This window comes from Saimiri boliviensis, chromosome 1, assembly GCF_048565385.1.
Source record: "Saimiri boliviensis isolate mSaiBol1 chromosome 1, mSaiBol1.pri, whole genome shotgun sequence".
Classification (NCBI taxonomy): Eukaryota; Metazoa; Chordata; class Mammalia; order Primates; family Cebidae; genus Saimiri; species Saimiri boliviensis.
This window is the reverse complement of record NC_133449.1, coordinates 197211498-197231069: the sequence shown is the minus strand read 5'-3', so window position 1 is coordinate 197231069 and position 19572 is coordinate 197211498. Positions and strand designations below refer to the sequence as shown.

The 19572-nt window shown below is 48.4% G+C and overlaps 1 protein-coding gene across 3 annotated transcripts in view; it reads right to left on the bottom strand.

Moving 5' to 3' along the window:
• MCC (MCC regulator of WNT signaling pathway) overlaps nt 1–19572 on the bottom strand; it is a 445857-nt gene that overhangs the window by 12224 nt on the left and 414061 nt on the right. For all 3 annotated transcript variants that reach the window (XM_074382537.1, XM_003920691.4, XM_074382539.1), the window contains 3 exons: nt 18540–18774; nt 12879–13085; nt 7709–7809 (listed from right to left, as the gene is read on the bottom strand). In XM_074382537.1, coding sequence (XP_074238638.1) covers nt 7709–7809; nt 12879–13085; nt 18540–18774 — 543 coding nt within the window. The remainder of the gene's footprint in view (nt 1–7708; nt 7810–12878; nt 13086–18539; nt 18775–19572) is intronic.

The window sequence follows — 19572 nt, the reverse complement described above, 5'->3', positions numbered from 1 at the left end:
TCAAAGAAATCTGAGTTACTCAAGCCACAACTCCTTCAATCCCTTGAGGGAGCCTCAGTCTTTACCCTCTGTGCTTCTAGGCCCTTGGCTCTGGGGCTCAGCATTTTATTTGCGTGCTAATGAACCCACAGGTGCACTTTATGTTTCATTAATGTCCTGCAGACCCATGTGCTTTTGTGGAATTCTAAGTACAACTTCCATTGCTTGATTGCTTTAATAAATCAACCAAATATGAAGGATCAGCAAGTGCATGTTTAAGAACAGCACCTTTTATAATAATGGTCCTGCTAATGAACCAGTGAAGATTCTGCTGCTTGTTTATTCAGTGGGGGCTCCCTTTTAACAAGCACCCCACCCAGTTCCCTCTTCATTTTATCCCACTCTGTGTAGCTCAAAAACAGTATTCATCCACAGCTGCTGAAATCGGGGTCAACTAGTGTCATTCTTTTTCCATTCATGGCCAAATGTTGGTTCCTACAAGTCTGGAAGTTTTCTACAGTTGGGAGGATAGTTTTGAACTTGGACATGGATTTGAACTCCGAGGAGTCTCGGTTTGTTCTAGGGCACTGTTAATAGGCAACGGCTAATCCCGAGTATGTTTTCAGGTATTTTGGTGGCAGAATCAAACAGCAGAATGACCCATCAGGACACTACTTTGTGAGTTCTGAGGCACTGAGGGTCAGTGTAATAGAAAGGAATGGAAGGGATTTTAAGGAAAGAATATGACCTACGGACCAGAGGCTGGGAGGAGAGACTTACAAGTTACAATCTTGGATCGTTAGGAGAAGGGGACTTTTAACCTAAATAGGAACTCTTCAAAGGGCAGGAAAAACGGAATTGTTTTGGATGTGCTGTTGTGAGGCTCTGGCATATTTGGGTGGAGATGTCCAGTGAGCATGAGGTTGAGATGATTTAGGGACCATTTAGAAGAAACAGCTGAAGACATCAGAGTTGAAGTCATGTACTTGGCTGAGGAAGCCATGATCCTTTCCCTTAAAAGGACTCTTGTTTTGTGGGGGGATTGAGGGTTAAGGAGGGTAGCTGGCAGTAGAACCCAGCCCATTAAGAAATGAGCAGTGGAGTGTTTTATGATAGAAGGAAATTCAGGGAATAAGGGAACCAAAAAAGAAGTGGGAGAGGGTGTCATTTCTGCTGGGAGGAGGGAAGAGAACATCCAGATCCATTTTACAGACAGGCTGAAGTCACACTGATGTGAATGTTTGGGGAACGGGGTTGGGCAGGGGCAGGGCCAGGGCAAAAGCGGCTGTAAGAGTGAAGCCCCAGAGGCATAAGAGGAAGAGCAGTCTGGCGTGTGGGTGTGGGTGGTGGGGGCATGGGTAGGAGGTGAGCGAGGGGACGGCTCAGGCAGACCACACAACTGGCCGAGGAGCCTGGACACCCTCGGGGCACGGGAGGTTGCCAGTAATTGGGTCCAGTAAGCAGAATACTAAAATGCACCCAGGATTTCTGCCTTTTAGTGTATATATACCTTCCCTAGTTATTTCATCAAACCTTAATCTAGTTGCTGCTGTGAAGGAATTTTCCAGATGTAACTAAGGTCCCCAAACAGCTAACCTTAAGATAAGGAGATTTTTTTTTTGAGTGGACCTGACCTAATGAGGCGAGTCTGTAGAAAGGCCTGGGCTCTTCCTGGAAATAGAGATGAAGCATGGGAGGGATTTGTCTGAGGGAGGTTCTCGCTGCTGGCTTTGCAGAAGGAGTGTGAGGGCTCTAGGAGCTGACAGCCCCCAGACCAAAAGCCAGTGAGAAAATGGGACCTGTGCCCTGCAGTCCCAGGGAACTGAATTCCACCCACAAGCAAGAGGAGTGTGGGAGCAGAGTCCTCTCTAGAGTCCCAGAGAAAACACAGCCCCAGAGGGCACTTCGATTGCAGCCCTGCAAGACCCTAGGTGGAGAAGCCAGTCATGCTGCGCCCAGACACCTGATGCACAGAATCTGTGGGCTAACGACGGGTGTTGTTTCAGGCCACGTTCATGATAATTTGTTACACAACAATAGAAAACTATTACAGGGGCACCATCGGGTTTACATCCTGTAAGGTTACTGTTTGACCCTGAAGGATTTCTGTCCTTGTATTGGATTATTCTTAGGAGCACACTGTGCTCTGCTGCCTCCTCCTCCTCCTTTTTAGAAGAGCAGAGGGTCTCACTGTGGACCAGGCTGGAGCAATCCTCCCGCCTTAGCCTCCTGAGTAGCTGGGACTACAGGCATATGCCACTACACCAAGCTGTCCCTCCTCCTTTTTTTCCCTGAGGCAGAATCTCGCTCTGCCACCCAGGCTGGAGTACAGTGCGTGATCTTGGCTCACTGCAACCTGCGCCTCCTGGGTTCAAGCAATTCTCCTGCCCCAGCCTCCCAAGTAGCTGGGACTACAGGCGCAGGCCACCATGCCTAATTTTTTTTATTTTTAGTAGAGATGGAGTTTCATCATGCTGGCCAAGCTGGTCTCGAACTCCAGACCTTGTGATCCGCCTGCCTTGACCTCCCAAAATGCTGGGATTATAGGCATGAGCCACTGCACCTAGCTCAAGGTGTTGCTTCTTAAAAAAAAATTCCTTGATAGTTTTGCTGCCTGCACAGCAAAGGTTCTCAAACCACTTGTCTTCACTTCCTGCCTCTCACCTTCTTAATCCACCCTCATCTTGACGTGCTTGGCCTCCTGGCTTTGAAGTAGTTTCTTTTCTCAGCTTCTGATCCTCCCCTGCTAGTAGATGTTCTAAGGTCTGCCCCCAGGAAATCCCCCATCTAAGTAACCTGCACAGCAGCGGTGCATGACCAGGGATGATGGGGGCAATTCCCACTCTGTCTCTTTGAACCCTGGGACTCTGCCTCCTGTGCCTTCCCCTTCCTCTGTGGCCACCTCCACTCCCCATCAGGGAGGGTTCAGGCCCTCCAGACCTGGTCTCTCGTGATCACACTCATCAGATGGAACCCTCCTGCCACTGGATGTCTCCTTACAGGGCTCTGGCATGCAGTCCTGTGTCCCAGCAGCGGCAGCTTGCCTGCTTGCTATTCAGCAGAAAGAGGGAAGGATGCCCTCCTCTGGTGGATGAGTCAGGGGCATCCTGTCCCTGGACAGAACGGCCGCTGTGATTTGTCCATCGCCTTAATGTGGCACTTTACGGAACCATCTGGCACACACGCAGACACAGGTGGCATATCCCAGTTCCCCGGAGGGTGGGTGCAGCCCCTGAAGGATCTGAGACTGAATGACTGCAGCCTCCTGGAGGGAGGGATAGTGTGTAGGGCTTGCCTTGCCCTGCTCCTGGGTAGAGCGAAAGGCGAATGCCTGTGAGGCGGCACCACGCGCTGCGCGTCACCACGGCACAGGCCCCTTCTGTCTACTCCCGGTCTCCTAGCACTGAGGAAGCACAGATCCTTTCTTGAAAAATGTATTTTTTACTTATTTTTTTAAAGACGGAGTCTCGCCATGTTGCCCAGGCTGGATTTGAACTCCTAGCCTCAAGGGATTGTCCTGCCTCAGCCTCCCCAGGAACTCCAGGTGTATGCCACGGCTCAAATCCTTACTTTGTTATCAGCAAGACTAAGGCTGACATACGGCATTGCTTAGAAGCTCTGTGTGTTTAAGGAGGTCTTCCTCCTGTGACTGCACCTCATTTGCCTTCCACACTGGCAGACCAAAGCATGGCTGTTTAGTGGAGGCACAGAGGTTTCTCACTGCCCAGACCAGTCACACAGGGGGTAGTGTCTTCAGGTAAATGAGTGGGCTCAGCTCCCTTATCTGCAAGCAAACTCAACGCTGCCAGCACATGTGGGTGCAAGGGCTCCCCGCAGAGAATGTAGAAACATGTGGACTTCCTCACTGCCTCACTGTGTGACCTTGAGAGATCACTCAGCCTTGCTGTTCTAGTCCCCCCCAGATCATATGGAGAGCAGCACCTGCTCCCAGCTGCCTCCCAAGAACATGACGGAGACGAACTAGTCTGCTCCTCTCAGCTGTGCTTGGGTCCCGAGGGCAGGCATCATGTGAGTACTAAAAAAGAGTCATTTCTGAAAATTCCCTTATTTAGCTGCCTTTTTATAGATCACTTATTTGGTGGAAAGATCATTCAGTTAAATTTTACTAGGACCAAGGGCGAGAGACAGATCTGAGAAAGAGAGGTTTTTATAGCACACAGGCTGGATGGACAAGAGTGAAAACAAGATACCCTGATAAGAAAACATCTCATGTGCCAGACTGGAAACCTGGTCATCCAGATGGGGTTTTATGGCAATGCCAGAGCCAGCAAACTGCAATAACTGTTCACTGAAGTGGGGGCAATGAAATCAGACCAGATGGGAGGTATACATACAGTAAATGTGGGGTGGCATGGAGCCCTGGTTTTGTTCCAAACAGAAGAAAGTTAGGAGAAGACACACAGAGAGCCAGGGCTGGGTGGCAAGGCCAGCCAGGTGAGGGGAGGTTGGGTTGGGGACAGTCATGACCCAGAACCAGTGACTGAAGTGTCACAGGGCCCCTTCCCTGGGATGGCTGATTCTCCTTAGGGACAGCCCATGGCTTAGCCTCTTCCTCCTCCCTTAGCAACACCCGATCTTTTCAGTCTGGCTATCTGGGCCCACAGTTGTGGTGTCTGGAACCATCCTTTTTTCAAGGGAGAAACATCGCTGAAAATGCTGGTAAGATTCCCCCAGCTGACCTCAACCTTGAGCTCGGCAGTGATTTCATACCTTCAAAAAAGGTGTTAGTTTTCATTTGATTTTTAAAAATAAAAACCTCAGGAATAGCCACTTCGAAGGTATATAATACAAACCCAAACCGTAGCCCTGAGGTGTGTGCCCTGTACACCCCATGAAATGACGGTTCCCGTTTCTAAGCTCTATTTACAGCATCATTATGTTATTTTCCTTTTTCCTTTACCTCTGTGGGTTCGTTCTTGGCTCCATCCATCTAGGTCTTGATTAGAAATCCATGCTAACCAACTTAAGGCTGGTTATTGGAAATCCACTGCGAGTGACAGGACAAATGAAATCTCTTTATGTTAAGTCAGCACAACCTGCATCTTCCTTGTGCCAGCAAAGGCCTCTGAGGTTTGCGGAATTTGAAACATTTAGGGCTTAGCTTACAGATACAATATCCAAACAGCTCCCAGTTGGAAATGGGGAGTGGATTTCCATCCCATGTTTCTGGCACACTTAAGTCATTAGGATTTGTTGAGAGCATTTTTCTGTGCAGCTTTTCTCTTCCCCTCTCCAACCAGAACAATTACCATTTAACTACACAGCCAGAGGTGCTGGCAAAGTAAAAACAGAGCTATTACAACTTGGAAGGAAAGACAAAAAGTGACAGTAAATCAGGAAGGTAGTGAAGTTCCCCATAACGCAACCTTCCATCCACCATCAGCTTGGAGGCCATCCTCAAACAGGCCTGCTGGATCAAGTTCGAGGACTGAGAATACACTGTAGCCTTCTCCTCCCACCCTAAATCCCCAGAAATGACAGGAAAGACATTTTTTAAAACCCCTGAGCATCTTAGAAAGGAGTGCTCTTTGTGTACCAGAAACCATGTGCAATCATAAAAAATGAAAGGCAGATGTTTTCTTCTTCCTGAAAAAGGAAACCACAACTCAAAATGCAGGCAGAAAAATGCTCTGCAAAAGGAAGAAGGGGATTCAGAGGTGCTCCAGCCAGAGGTGTTGGCTACCAGAACGGGAGGGGATCAGACGCTCAGGTCAGATACGCAAACTAGAGAGCTGTTATTAACCAGGAGGCATAGAAAGCCCAGGAGACAGATTCTGATATGACCCAGCTGACCGCACTCTAAAGGAACTGGCTACATTTTCTGGGTAGCAGGCTGTATTAAGTAGATACAGAACTCTCAAATAGGATGGCTGGACATGGTGGCTCATGCCTGTAATCCCAGCACGTTGGGAGGACAAGGCAGATGGATCACCTGAGGTCAGGAGTTCCAGACCAGCCTGGCCAACATGGTGAAACCCAGTCTCTACTAAAAATACAAAAAATTAGCCAGATGTGGTGGCACATGCCTGAGTCACAGCCACTCTGGAGGCTGAGGCAGGAGAATTGCTTGAACGTGGGAGAAGGAGGTTGCAGTGAACCAAGATCGCACCACTGCACTCCAGCCTGGGCAACAGAGTAAGACAGAGTCTTACTCTGTCTCAAAAAGAAAAAAAAAAAAAAAAAAAAACAAACAAACAAGAAAGAAAAAACCCTCAAACAGGTGACCTAGGAATTTAAGGTATAAGAATGAACACACAAACAAGAACCATCAAATATTTAAAGAAAGCCAACACTAAGAGTCACAAAACTCAACTATGAAAAGAATTACATGTGAAGAAACAGAGTTAATACAGCAGACAAAAAAGATTAAGGAATGTAAGGGCTGGGCATGGAGGTACATGCCTGTAATCCCAACATTTTGGGAGGCCAAGGCGGGAGGATCACTTGAGCCCTCATAAAAAATGAAAGGCAGATGTTTTCTGACCTTTCAGTTTTGAGACCTGCCTGGGGAACATAGGGAGACCCTGTCTCAACAACAACAACAAAAAATTAGGTGTACGGGCATGTGCCTGTGATCCTGGCTACTTGGGAGGCTGGGGTGGGAGGATCACTTGAGCCTGGGAGGTTGAGGCTGCAATGAGCTGTGACTGTGCCACTGCACTCCAGCTGGGGCAACAGAATGAGATTCTTTCTCAAAAAAAAAAAAAAAATAAGCATACTAAAAATCCTCAAAGAGATCCAAGAAGATATCATATCACTTAAAAAGAGATCATAGATTTAATCACCAAAATACAAAAACTCAATATATAGGTCAAACATCACAATGAATCTAAAGAATAAATTCGTTAGCTGGAAAACTGAGCCCAAAAATCTCTCTCTCCAGAACTCCAACTATCTGATAGGGCAGCCACTAGCCACATGTGGCTCCTGAGCATTTGAAATGTCTGAGTTTGAGATCTGCTGAGGTGTGAAATACATACCAGGTTTTGAAAAACTTAGTTAAAAAAACCATAAAATATTTCATTAATAGTTTTAGAAAATATTGATTATATGTTAAAATAATTTAGACATATTGTGTTAAAATGCTATTAAAGTGAATTTCAGCTGTTTTCATTCTTTTTAATGTGGCTACTAGAAACTTTAAAATTATGTATGTGCTTCACATGACATTTCTACTGGACAATGCTGCTACAGAAGCCAGAAAAAAACAAGTGATGGAAAGAAGGTATGAAAAGGTAAGATATGGAAGACAGAGCTGGATGAATCAGGATCTGTTTCCTCTTACAGAAAGAGATAAAGAATTGGGGGATGGTGAGGGGGAAAAAACACTGAAATAACAGAGGAAAATTTCCCAGAACTAAATAAATACACGCTGAAGGAAAGCATTCCTGCCGAAGTTGGAAACAAGATAAGAATGCCTGTTTTCACTTCACGATTCAACACTGTCCTAAAGTTTCTAGCCAATGCAACAAGTAACAAAAAAGGACAGAGAATTTTCTTCTTACAGACAAAACAACTGCCTAAGTGCTCTCTCCTCACTCTGTTTTGAAAGTCGGGGCACCAACAGGCCTTTTCCATTTCTAGCCTCCAAGACACGGGCAAAGGGGAACACATCAGCACCTTCTCCTTTCTCGAGCAGCTAACAGAACTTGGAACAAAGCCTCCAGGCGCAGGATAAACACCTGTGCGGTAAGGAAAGGGTGCTTACCGACGGATGGCGTTGGTGAACTCCGCTGCCAGCTCACTCTCACTGCACGTAGTCCTGAGTTCGGCTAGGGACAGAGCTGGGGAGGCAGCATCAGCACACTCCTGATAACAGCAAACACATTCCTGTTAGACCTGAATCCAAGCCGGACAGAACCCTGGAAATCTGCCGCAGTGTGGTCGGTGGCTAGGGCAATGATGGCAGCAGTGTGGGTGCTGGACGGTGCTCTCAGATCGTGCTCATGGGGAAAGCCTGGCAGCAAGCCAAAGAGCCCCCTGTGCTCCCAGACCTCTGGCTCCTTTTGCAGGCTGGCCATTGCGGTGGGGATGACACCCGGCGTGCTCTGAGCTCACGCAGACGCCAGGCACTGGTTTAAGCGCACCATATGCATTCAATCACTTAATCACCACAAGTACTCTCGGAGGCAGGAACTATTATTACCCACATTTTACCAAGGAGGAAATTAAGGCACAGAGAAGTTACGCTGCCCAGTCACCAGCTAGGAAATTGTGGAACCAGGATCCAAACCCAGGCTGTGTGGCCCCCAGATCAATTTCTTGACTACTAGGTGAGGCCTCTCGTAATCATCAAAGACAAGTGAGAAATACCTGTGAATATCCTTGTTGCCCCACCCACTTCTCCTTGGAGGAAACCAATCTCCTCTAGATTTAGGAGCTTTACTGGGTTCTTAATCATCAAGAAAACCCAGGTGAGGAAGAGGAAGACAGAAGTGTGCCCGCACCCCCCCACCCTGCAGATAAGGAAACTGAAGAGCCAGAGCTCCAGATCCTAGAGTGAAGGCTATTCAAGGCAGTGGCCATGGCTGAGAGCTCTCTGTTTCATGCACACAGCGGGCGGCAGCCACACTACATAACAACGGCCAGGGGAGGGCATTCATTGGATGATCTCTCAACAGACACGAAGAGCTGCCGAGCTGCCGGCCTCAGAATAAAAATCTTGTCATCTGTTGCAGGAGATGGAATGTAAACAGAAAATTGTATCATAAGATGTGAGCTACAGAGAAGCAAGGGTTGAGTGCTGGAAGTCCAGGCACGTGGTCTCCTGAGGCAGTTCCTCGGCAGTGGTGCTGCCAACACCCGAGCGCTCTTCCCTCTGCCGTGTCCTCTGCCTGGACCGCTTCCCACCTCCTTTCTATCTACCTGTGCTCGGAGACCCAAGTCCCCTGTCCACCACCCTTGCAATCTGTTGAGATTCCCACAACATCCTCACTTTTTGTACACCCATTCCCATTTGATGTTAACATTTCAGGAGACTCCTTAAAGACAGGGACTGCTTTGTCTCATTCACGGTGCCTCGCACTGAACATACTTGGCAGTAGCTGGTGCACACGGACAAGAATTTCAAAAACCTAATACAACTTGGATAAAATTTGGAATCCAGCTGTGGCAATCAGAGGGGAGCTTTTTAAAGAGGCATGAACACTCACCCAGCGGAGCAAGAATAAATGTTTGACACCCAAATGTGGCCCGCCGGCTGTTTTTGTATGACCCACAGGATAAGAATGGCTTTTCTATTTTTAAAATCATTTAAAAAGTCAAAAGAAGAATATTTTGCAACAGGTAGAAATTACATGAAATTTAAATGTCAACGTCTACACATAAAGCGTTACCAGAGGTCAGGCTTGGTGGCTTATGCCTGTAATCCCAGCACTTTGAGAGGCCAAGGTGGGTGGATCACTTGAGGTCAGGAGTTCAAGGCCAGCCTGACCAAACAGGTGAAACCCCATCTCTATAAAAACACAAAATTAGCTGGGTGTAGTGGTACATGCCTGTAGTCCCAGATACTTGGGAGGCTGAGGCAGGAGAATCACTTGAACCTGGTAGGTGGAGGTTGCAATGAGCTGAGATCACACCATTGAACTCCCGCCTGGCAACAAGAATGAAACTCTGTCTCAAAAAAAAAAAAAAAAGTAATAATAAATACATAAATGAAGTGTTACTGGAACACAGCCATGCCCACTCGTCTCCCTGTTGCTTCTGCCTTTGCTCTAGCATCTGACAATAGCAGACCTGAGTAGCTGCAGCTGCGTTCAAATGACCCATAAGCCCTACAACATTCACCGTGTGGCCCTTCACAGAAAAGTGCTCACTCCTGCTCTAGACGCTCTGCCTCATTCACCAACAGACCAGATGAAGAGCCCAGATGAGAAACTTTATTTAAACAATAAATGGATCTACTATTTAAAAGGCAAGATAATCAGCTCATTCTTATTTCATTACCTTAAAAACACAACATACTCTTATAAAGCTTCTTACTGTAATGTTAAAAAAAAAATCATCTGGCCGTTTCCATCAAAGAGATTTTCTTACTTTTTTTTTTTTTCTTTTGAGTTGGGAGTCTTGCTCTTTTGCTCAGGATGGAGTGCAGTGGCATGATCTCTGCTCACTGCAACCTCCGCCTCCCAGGTTCAAGCAATTCTCGTGCTTCAGCCTCCCAAGTAGCCAGGATTACAGTTGCCCATCACCATGCCCAGCTAATTTTTGTATTTTTAGTAAAGACGGGGTTTCACCCTGCTGGCCGTGCTGGTCTTCAACTCGTGACCTCAAGTTATACCCGCTTTGGGCTCCCAAAGTGCTGGGATTATAGTTATGAGCCACCATGTCCAGCCAAATTTCCTTACTTTGAAGCCACTCCACATAACAGTGTTTCCCCCAGACAAAATAAATACCAGGAACTAGGGGAAACTGCTCAGTTCATGGGCCTTCTGGCAAGAACCTGGTAAGTCCATTTCCACCACACCCTAAGAACACATACACAAACACTACTGCTCTGTCTCTCAGGATCTGTCCCTAACTGACTGCTAACAAACTCAAAAGCCAAAAAAAAAAAAAAAAAAAAAAAAGATTTTTTTGAAAGTGTGTGTATGGAACAGGAAAACCCACCTTCCCGAGCCCCAGACACTGCCACGTGAAACAGCACTGCGTGGCTGGTGTCCACCCACACTGCACAGCCTGATTCGCCTCCCCCAGCCTTGGGCAGATGGCTTCATAGTGCAATTGGCGCAGTGACTTCTCTAAAGCGCAAACTTTATCACATCGTCTCCTGCTGAAGCCCTTCCATGATTCCGCAGGGCCCTCAAGATAACTCCAGCCAATGCATCGATTCCACTCCTCTCATCAGCCGAAGGGTGGCTTCTTCTCTTCCCTCTTCAACAGGCTGGCTCCCACTCTCTACTGGGGCTCAGTTCAGAAGTTCATTTCTTCCCGAAAACCTGTCCTCAATCTCCACAGTGGACATTTGTGTCTTGCTTGTGGCCTCCCCTGGTGCTAGGAATTGATCCTCGCACTGGGGACATTCTATCACTGCTCTGTGATCATCTGTTTGCCCACCAGTCTCCTAAGAACACAGCTTCCTGAAGGACAGACTGCCTGTCTATCACAGAGCTGCCTCTAGCACCCTGCCTCGGTTCTGCCGTGCTGTGGGGGCCAAATCACATTTATCAGCTGAACAGATGAATAGAAAGCAGCCAGGGTCTTGGGAGGGTGGGCCTGGCTGGGTGCTCAGCACGTGGGAGGTGGGAAAAGGCATAGCTGTGGCCATTTGTGAATCATGCTTTAGAATTCTTAACTATTTTTGGAGTGGCAATTCACTGCCACATGATATCCGCACTGTTCCTTCTTTCCCAGGTACGTGGCTCCCCTGGAGACGATCCTGCTCCTGTCCTATGAGAAGCCGCGTATTAGACTAGCAAATTGGCGTATGACTGCGAGCCCCAGGTCTGAAACAAACGGGTCGAGAGAAGCTTGTATTTATTAGGAATAGAAAAATATGATGCACAGAATATAGGGGACACTTGGACAAGAAATATAATTCTTTAGAGTCCACAGTTTGTTTTTTTTTTTCCCGCAATGCAGTATTTGGAAAATTCTGAGATGCAGGATAATGGAATGAACTTGGATTCCAGAAACAAAACAAAACAAAACAAAACACTTGGGGGCTGATAAGAGAGTGAGGTTGCAAAATTCTGCCACCAGACAGCTCACTCTCAGATGACCTAGGCTCCGTAAGCCAAGGCTTCCTTCCTCCTCCTCTGTCTGCAGGCGGCTTCCCGCTTACTACCCCATGACAGCAGAAATGCCAGCAGGAAGGAGCTGAGGAGGAAATCCAGCGAAAGGAAGAGGGCCCGTTAGTGGACCTGGGCTAAATCCCAACTCTGCCATTTGTCAGCTGTGAGACTCTGCACTTCTTTGAGCCTCATTTTCCTCATGGAAGTGGGGATAACTATTCTTTCCTCAGACCTGTGAGACTTAAGGGTGACAATAAATGCAATCATTGGTACAGAAGTACCATAGCTCCCCCTTAACTGCGGCTTTGCCTTCTGTGGTTTGTTACTCAAGGCCAACCATGGTCTGAAAATATTAAATGGAAAATCCCAGAAACAAGGAATTCCTAAGTTTTAAATTGTGCACCATTCTGAGCAACGTGATGAAATCTTGCACTGTCCCGGGCCATCACTCCTTCTTAGTCCAGCGCAGCCACAACGTGGATACTCCACCACCAGCTGTCATTTAGTAGCTGTCTCAGTTATCAGATCAACTGTCCCTGTGTCACAGTGCTTGTGTTCAAGTAACCCTATGTCATGCAATAATGGCCCCAAAGAGCAACAGTAATGATGCTAGCATATGGTTCAAATTGTTCTATTAATATTTTATTAGTTGTTGTTAATCTCTTACTGTGCCTAACTTATAAATTCAACTTCATCACAGGTATGTATAGGGGAAAATGTAGAATATATAAGTTCAGTATTATCCGTGGTTTCAGGCATCCCTAGGGGATTTTGGATCGTACCCCTTGCAGATAAAGGGGGCACTGTTGTACCCATAAACCAACAAATGAGGTCTGCCGTGTGACAGAGGATTAGACGAAGGAGGTGAGACCAGTATCAGTGGACAGTTGCAGAGACTGCTCCTCTAATGTGACTGCGATATGTGAAAAGGTTTCCACTACTACATAAAGTGAGATTTGGTATTTCTAATATGTAGACTGGTTTCGTTACACTCAGAATGTCACCTCCTTAGATACCTAGCAATGGCCTGCAGTTCTTATGCAAATACAAGAACGGAGGCAGCTGGGCAGTGAGGTGTGGTCAGTGGTCACTGGGCATCACGGGAGACCTGAGCCTAAGGGTGTACCTGAGCCACTCCGGCCCTACCTTGCTGGGTTTGTCTTTGCCACCGCTGCTGGTGGAGCTGAGGGACCGCATCCGCTGCTCCTTCTGCTCCTCCACCTCGGACTTCAGGTGCTCGATGTGGACCAGGTAGGCCTGCTCCTGAGCCTCCCGCGTGCTCAGCTTCAGCTCCAGGGCCTTCTTCTCTTTCTCCAGCAGGTAGAGCTGGGCCTTCAGCTCAGCCATCTCCTCCTACAGAGCAAGGAGCACAAAGCACATGAGGCGCCTACGATCTGAGAACAGGGCTGGCTGCTGCCAAGTGGGTGGGTGGGTGGTCCTCGGCAATGTCCCACAGACCCATGGGAGAGTTATCACTTTGAAGTTGTCAGTAGGATGAGTGGGAAGAGACGTGGCAGCTGTTGCCACACTTCCGAAGAAATGACATGTGGACAAGGCCATGCATTTATCAGTCTATGAACTAGACCCGAGACAAAAGGGTAGAAGTTAAAGGCAAGTGGATTGTGGTTCAATATAGGGAAAAGCTTTCTAGCACCTGGAGCCCCCACATGGGTACATGGGCCTTGATGGAAACCTGTTCTCTGGCCTGCAGAGGCTTAGCTTCATCTGCCAGAGGCTATAAAGTCACCTCTGTGTGGAAGGCTTCTTCTGGCCAAGTCCCTTCCAATTCCCATTTTGGTTTCCACAGCACCAAAGGGATATTTAACCACTCCCACAACAATTGTCGCTGGGCCAGGCAGGCGGCAAACACCTGCGGCTGCATCAACCTCCAGCTCTTGCTTACTTCTCAGGGCCCAAATGAAATCAATGGAAACAGTGTCCTTCACAGGTGACTGCTCATCAGATGACTTCTACAAGTAGCCTAAGAACTCAAAAGAGAATGATGCGTGGAGAATAAGAAGTGAATCCAAATAGGACAGTGCCATCCTGGGACTAGGAGCCAAGAACAATGACAGCCACCAGCCTTTACTGAGCACGTGGCACTGTGCTCAGTGTTCACATGACGTGGCTCATTTAATCTTCCCAACTTGAGGTAGGCATTGCAACAATTTCCACTGACAGACGGGAAACTGAGGCACACAGAGAAAAATCCCGCTGCCTATGGCTATTGGGTAAGCTGTGGAGCCAGAAATTGCAGCCAAGCTGTCTGGCTCAGAGCCCAGGCCTATAACCACTAAGCTACACTGCCTCCTTCCCTTTCAAGGTGAGTCCACGCACGACTCTTGTCCCTTACCTCTGCTGGAGGGTGACTCCACCACCCCAGGGCCACCAGGTCCAGCATCCCCAGACCACCTTGAGACGGACCACGGAGGCTGGACCTTGAGTCCTCACCAGAGGTGAGTTCAGATTCCACCCACCCGTGAAGTGGCCTTTCTGAAATAAGAAGCCACAGGCCTGGTGCAGTCTCCGGTGAACTGAGGGGTAGCTGTTTTCACTCTCCAATGTGGAGAAATAGCTAGAGGGCACCCCTCAAGAGGGACGTCAGCCAATGTGCTCAGTAAACTTCTCAGAACAGGCCAGCCCTTCTTTCCCCTAAATTTCAGACATAAAAGCCAGAATGAAAGGTGTGCCATGCCCAGAGCCTTCTCATCTTTTGCCATTGGAAGCAGGATGCTGAAGGCTCTGGAAACACTGCATACTGAGCTAATGTGATGGTCGCTCCCAGAACAAACATATAACTGCATGCCTGAAATAAGGAAAGAGAAACCCATGGGTGCCAGAAACGAAGAGGGATCGCTGCCAGAGGGAACGGCAAGGAGGACGCGTGCCGGCCAGCGAGGCGTCAGGCCGTCTGCGGGCCCTCCACACGGGGGCTTAGCATTACACAAGGCCAGGGCCATGGCCTCTGAGGCAGAGAGCCACAGCTCAGACCCCAACGTGAACAGGACTCTCAATGGGCTGCCCAGAATAAGACACTAGAAAACTTCCTTTGTGGAGATGTGGCAAGGACACTTGTCATCTCTCAGGCTCTGGGTGGGAAAAGAAAGAAAAATCTCTTTCGAGGAATTAAACCTCAAGCTCTCGTCATGTGTAGGTTTGGTATAGGATTCCTGAGCCGAGAACCTAACGCAACTAGTCCCACACCTCAGAAACTGATGAGTCCCAACAGATCTAAACACAGAACTACTCTGTAAGGACATCTGCAACCCAGGATCCACAGGGCCCCACGGAAGACAGTTTCCTCGGAGGAGGAGCTGGTGCTGGCATTCTACCCGCTGCCCCCGCCACCAAGGAAATGAGAATGAATCAGCACTGACGTAGAACCAGCAGATGCAAAAAGTAAGAGTCAGCATTTAGAGGAAGCAGAAATAACAACGTGAAAAACTAGAAAATAAAAAGATACAGAAGTCGTAATGGAGAGATAAGATGTTCAAAAAGGAAGAGAAGGCCAGGCCTGGTGCCCCACACCTGTAATCCCAGAATTTTGGGAGGCTGAGGTGGGTGGATGACGTGAGCCCAGGAGTTTGAGACTGGCCTGGGCAACACAGTGAGATCCTGTTTCCACAAAAAAATAAACTTGAAAAATCAGCTGGGTAGGGCGGTGCCTTCCTGTAGTCCCAGCTACTTGGGAGGCTGAGGCAGGAGGATCACTTCAGCCCCAGGGTGAGGCTACGGTGAGCCATGACAGCGTCACTGCACTCCAACCTGGGCAACACAGCGAGACCCTGTCTCAAAAAACAGCAAAGAAACAACAAAAACAACAAGGGTGGATTTGAGGAGGAACCAAGCAGATCATCTGGAAATGAAGATGTACTAAAAAACAGAAACGAATTTCTCAGCAGTTGGATCCTAGAAAACGGTGAAAATCTGACATAATCTGCTGGGTAATGGATTTTTTTTTTTTTTGGAGATGGAGTCTCACACTGTCACACTGGGGATAGAGTGCAGTGGCGCTGATCTCGGCTCACTGCAAACTCTGCCTCCCGGGTTCAAGCAAGTCTCCTTCCTCAGCCTCTCAAGTACCTGGGACTGCAGGGGCCCACCACCATATCCCGCTAATATTTAGTATTTTTAGTAGAGACAGGGTTTCTCTATGTTGGCCAAGCTGGTCTCAAACTCCTGACATTGTGATCCACCCACCTCAGCCTCCCAAAGTGCTGGGATTACAGGTGTGAGCCACCACGCCTGGCTGGATGATGGATTTGGTATGGGTGAGTACATGTCCCCAGGCAGACTGGGAGGGGCTCATAGGAAAAGGAGATGAGTGAAGTTTAGCCTTCAAGAAAGCCATAGGGAACTGAGCCAGAGTGCCAGCAATGGCTGCCCTGGATCATATTATGGATTGTTCCCCTCCGACCTCTTTATAAATTCTACTTTTTTAGAAAATGTCTAAGATGAGTATACATTTTATTTTCAAGTAGCAAAGGGAGTATCAGAATTTTTATCCGAACTAAAATGTCTTTCTTGGCTAGAATACCTGTGAATTTATCACAGGACGTACTGACCAATTTTAAAGAGGAAATCCTTGGTCTTTGGCCACAAGAATCAAGATGTTTGGAATAAACAATGGAAGAAGGGTGGCCTCAGGGCTCGTGCCACAGGGTGCAAGGGTCTGCAAAGGGGGCTCCAACTGGGGGAAAAGTCACTACAATGGTGGACCCAAGGCTGGCTTATAAGCAATGAGACGTGGAATCAGCCAAAGCAGCGTGAGAATTCTCCAGAGAGAGGCCGGAATGGGAGCAGGGTGGGTGGATGAAGATGAGCCAGTTTGGAAATCACTGGGGTGGGGGCAGAGGTGAGATTCCTGCATCTGTTACCACTGCCTAGTGTCTTCCCACACATCACCCAGATTCTAGCTCAAGAAGCCCCCGGGGGCAGGGGGCCGGGCTGTGCTGAGTGAGTCACCCCTGAGGGTGTCAGGATGGCTGCTGCTGCCAGCTCCCTTCCACTCTCCAGAGGGGGTTGTTTTTCTCCCTGCCACGGACAGTACTGATCACAACAGGAGCCATTAACTCAGCACTGCCACGACCCACTCTGGCTTGCTAGACTCCGGTTCCTGACCATTACCAGGCTTCTGCCTGAGAACAGCCCCTTCCTATCCTCACTCCTGGGAGCCGGCGGCGCAGCAGAATCCAAGGCTGTGCAAATTCAGGCCTTTGCTCACAGGAGAGTGGAATTCGGAAAGCAGGTTAGGACCAGCAGCAGAGTCCGGTGGTTGACCCAAGGCCCACAGGAGTGGCTCCAAGCAAGTTCCCACCTGTGCTGTGGCCTGAGACGCAGGGTGCAGTGACAAGGGACCACGCTCCTGGCAGGCTGTTCTTTTGTTCCCACTCCACCTGTGCGCACTGCAGTCCAGTTCCGATGCTAACTACTTGGAGTTGGTGCAGACCCCATAGGTTAAGGACAAAGTCCTCCACAGGCTCCCCTCCCTTCAGACGCCAGCCCCAAGTCTCCAGCAGGACGAGCCTCTCTGGCCACTGAAACACTTCTGACTGCCTTGCCTAAAAATTCGGGGGAACCCATGACCCCTCTGAGGGGTTGCTAAAACATCTTGCAGAATGAATGAAAGCACTATCCTTACGATTACATTTTTTTTTTTTTTATAAAGGGTGTAAAGAGGGTGAAGGCTGAGAGAGTCCCAAGCGCAGATCATCTGGGCCCTCTCCCCACTGAGTCGTGGTGTGGCCCTCCTGACTCATTAATGAGCTTCAGGTCCATAGTTTTCATGAGGGCTTCATTACACAGGCATGACTGATGAAATCATTGGCCACAGGATGGAACTCAGTCTCTGGCTCTCCTCCCCTCCCCGGAGGTCAGGTGGCTGAAAGTACCAATCCTCCATCACACACCTGGTCCTCTGATGACCAGTCCACATCCTCACATTGTCTAGGGTCCACCATAAGTCACCTCATCCGCATCACAAAGACACTCCCAGCACAGCAAGAAACTCCAGGGGTTTCTGAAACTCTGTCCCAGAACCAAGGACAAATACGAGATACGGTCTTGCTTATACCACAGCTGCCTTCTGAGAGCACGTATCAGGTGAAGGGCTGGTGCCTGGCACTCCACACCAGAGAAAAAGGCAAAGTGGTGTCCTGCTGAGGGATGGTAGTTTAACCACTTCCCAGCTGGGGAGCCCAGCTTTCCAAGAAAACTCCCTGCTGTACAAACTCCCTGCAGATAGCTCCACCTGCAGCTGCAGGGCCCAGTGTTCAGATCTGCTGAAACACTGACCTCATCAGCACTGTACACCTTCACTGGAGGGCACTATGGACTGAGCAGGCTCCACACAGCACCAAAGGTGCAGGGTGTCAGGAAACCAGGGCTTTCGGCCAAACTCTGCAACTGGCCTCACCCTGTTCTCCCCCTGCCGGGAGTTAACGGCAGCATCAGCAACCCAAGACATATTTCCAAGCATTCTAGTGGGTCAACTTAGATGGGCAGAGGCTCCACCATGCAGAGGTCTGACCTGGCTTAACTTAGAGGATGAAGGGGTCCAAAGTTGGGCTGGGATACCCTGAGAAATTCCTTAGAATTCAACTGCCCTGTCCAGAAACACCCAGCCCAAGTGACCCCCAGACACAGTGAAATCAGCTCTGTCTATAAATAAGGGTCTGGCTCTTCTCTGGGCAGAGGTGACTGAACACAGAAGGGTCGATTCCTCCTTATGGGCTGGACCTGCCTTGAAAGGCTGTTCAGATTTCCTCCTGGGGGCAGCCTAGCACACAGGACCTGCCCACCGCATACCTTCATGGCCATGAGCTCCTGCATCAGCACGGCGTTTTCCAGGTCCAGCCTTTGGCTGTCTCCCCGGGGCTTGACGTCATAGCTGAGCGGATCGATGTGGATGCTTTCCAGCTCCAACATGGTCAGCTTGACTGCAGCCCTGTCATTCTTGAGCTGCTGTATATAATCCTTCAGCCTCTGCTCGTCTTCTTTAGTGAACTCGGTGTCGCAGCTACTGGCTGTGGAGCTGGTTGTGCTGAGGAAGAAAAGAAAAAAGACCCACCACCCTGTGGTATTCCAAGTCATGGCTTATAGATCTTTCTCCTCACTCTTCCCCACACTCCCTCTCCCCAGTGTTATTTAGATGGCAATCCAAAAATAAGTATTCTTCACAGCATAGGAAAATGAAACCACCTTTTAGGAGATAATTAAGTATGAAGAATAAAAGAAATGTTTACACTCTTTGACGCAACACTGTGGACTGCAGAGACGAATTTCTAAGGAAATAATTCCACAGAAGCAAAAAGATACACATACAAAGAAATATAATCCAAAATACAGTTTAGTGAATTGTCACACCTATCAAAAGGAGGGAAATCATGTGGAATTTACAGCGATCATTGTAATACATAAAATTATAGTGATATTGACAATGGTGGTGATATTTTGAGGAAATAAAAGATATTATAAGACATAATAAAAATGATATTCATGTGGTCAGAACTTTAAAAAGCAAATCTGTTAAGGCAACAAAAGGTGAAGCCCAGAACACCTAGGGCATGATCCACGATATGTGGCACATACTCACACGTGCTTGCAGGTATCCCAGGCTGCGGCAGCTGTCCCTGCAGAGCAGCACTGAAGGTGACTGTTATGCTGTGATTACTTCTGTTGTTTGCAACATGTACCATGAAAATCACAGGGGTGATAACACAGCAATAACCACTATGGGAGGGGGTACCCCCAGGCCTCCACAGCAGAGTCCGAGAATAGTGTCCACCAGAGGGACTCGGGCTGGCCCAAGGGCCCTTGACAACCCAAGGGGAATGGTGAT